General features: G+C 46.6%; 1 protein-coding gene across 1 annotated transcript; it reads right to left on the minus strand.

Moving 5' to 3' along the window:
• Window positions 1-336: 336 nt before the first annotated feature.
• Window positions 337-1,218, minus strand: LOC138869520 (uncharacterized mitochondrial protein AtMg00860-like). The gene is made up of 2 exons (XM_070147142.1): window positions 796-1,218; window positions 337-723 (listed from the first exon to the last, which is right to left on the minus strand). Exons 1-2 carry the CDS (start codon window positions 1,216-1,218, stop codon window positions 337-339), a joined length of 810 nt encoding a protein of 269 aa, XP_070003243.1.
• Window positions 1,219-1,521: the final 303 nt, after the last annotated feature.

Raw genomic sequence — 1,521 nt, forward strand, 5'->3', positions numbered from 1 at the left:
GAATCCAGGGAAACGCTTTCCCAAGGTCGCTTTGGGACAGCTAGTGGTTCCAAGAGTCTTGCTTGTGTCAAGCGGTCTGACTTGTCCTTCTAGCATACTAGACAAGTCTTCACATACTGAGCAATATCATCAGCCATTTGAGGCCAATAATATGCACGGTGAAGTAACATCATGGTGCATTCCTTACCAGGATGGCCAGCCCACAAAGTATCGTGGCATTCCGCCAGAAGAGTCCTTCGCAGATCTCCTTCTTTAGAAACATAAAGTCGGTTCCATTTCACTTTCAGGAAACCATCTTCCCTGTAGAACTTGCGAGTCTTGCCATGTCCTACCAAATCAATTAAATATTGTGCAACAGGATCCTTGATGAGTAGATCCTCTATCTAGTCCTTGATGGTGGTGGCTATTTTTCTCCCCCTTGGGTGGAGAGTAGGCACACCGTGCTAGATCAGCTCTCTGACTGAGTGCATCAGCAACATGATTGGTCTTCCCACTTCGGTACTCCAAGTTGAAGCGAAATTCAGCTAGGAGTTCCTGCCACTTGGCATGCCGACCATTCAGCTTTGGCTGGGTCATGAAATGGCTAACAGCTGTGTTGTCTATCTTGACCACGAATGGGGTCCCTAGCAGATAGTGTCTCCAAAGGCGTAAGCAATGGATGACAACCAATAATTCTTTCTCATGGGCAGCATAACATCGCTCTTCATCCTTCAGCTTCCAGCTCTAATACGCTACAGGATGCCCTTCTTGTAGCAAGACTCTGTCGAAGGCATAGTCGGATGCATCCGTTTGTACCTCGAATGGCTTGGCCAAATCAGGGAGGGCCAAGACGGGGCTACTATACATAGCCACTTTCAATGCATTGAAGGCCTCCACTCGCCTGGGTCCACAATCCCAGGGCGTGACCTTCTTGAGGAGTTCTGTCAATGGCACTGCAATGAGCGAGTAGTTTTTCACAAATTGCCGATAGAAGTTGCATAGGCCATGGAATCCCCTCAAGGAGTGGATATCCATAGGCGATGACCAATCTATGATAGCCTGAATCTTCTGTTGGTCTATCTTGATCCGCCCTTCCTCGATGACATGTCCGAGGAAGTCAATCTGCTTTTGAGCAAAGGAGCACTTGGATAGTTTTGTATATAGTTCGTGCTCCCGCAATTGGGCTAGGACCTTACGCAAGTTCTCGAGGTGTTCTTCTAGGGTTTGGCTATATACCATATTGTCATCCAAGTAGACCACCACGAATTCGTCAATATACTCTCGGAAGACTTGGTTCATCAAGGTGCAAAATGTGGCTGGGGCATTAGTTAAGATGAACGACATAATTAGGAAGTCGTACGACCCATATCTTGTGTTCATCACCCTCTGCAATCCGAACTTGCCAATAACTTGTCTTCAGGTCTATCTTGGTGAACACTATCACACCACCCAGTCTATCGAACAAGTCTGCTATTAGCGGAATAGGGTACTTGTTCTTCACAATGATTTTGTTTAGAGCTTGATAATCCACACAAAGTCGAA

Source organism: Nicotiana sylvestris, chromosome 5 (genome assembly GCF_000393655.2).
Source record: "Nicotiana sylvestris chromosome 5, ASM39365v2, whole genome shotgun sequence".
NCBI lineage: Eukaryota > Viridiplantae > Streptophyta > Magnoliopsida > Solanales > Solanaceae > Nicotiana > Nicotiana sylvestris.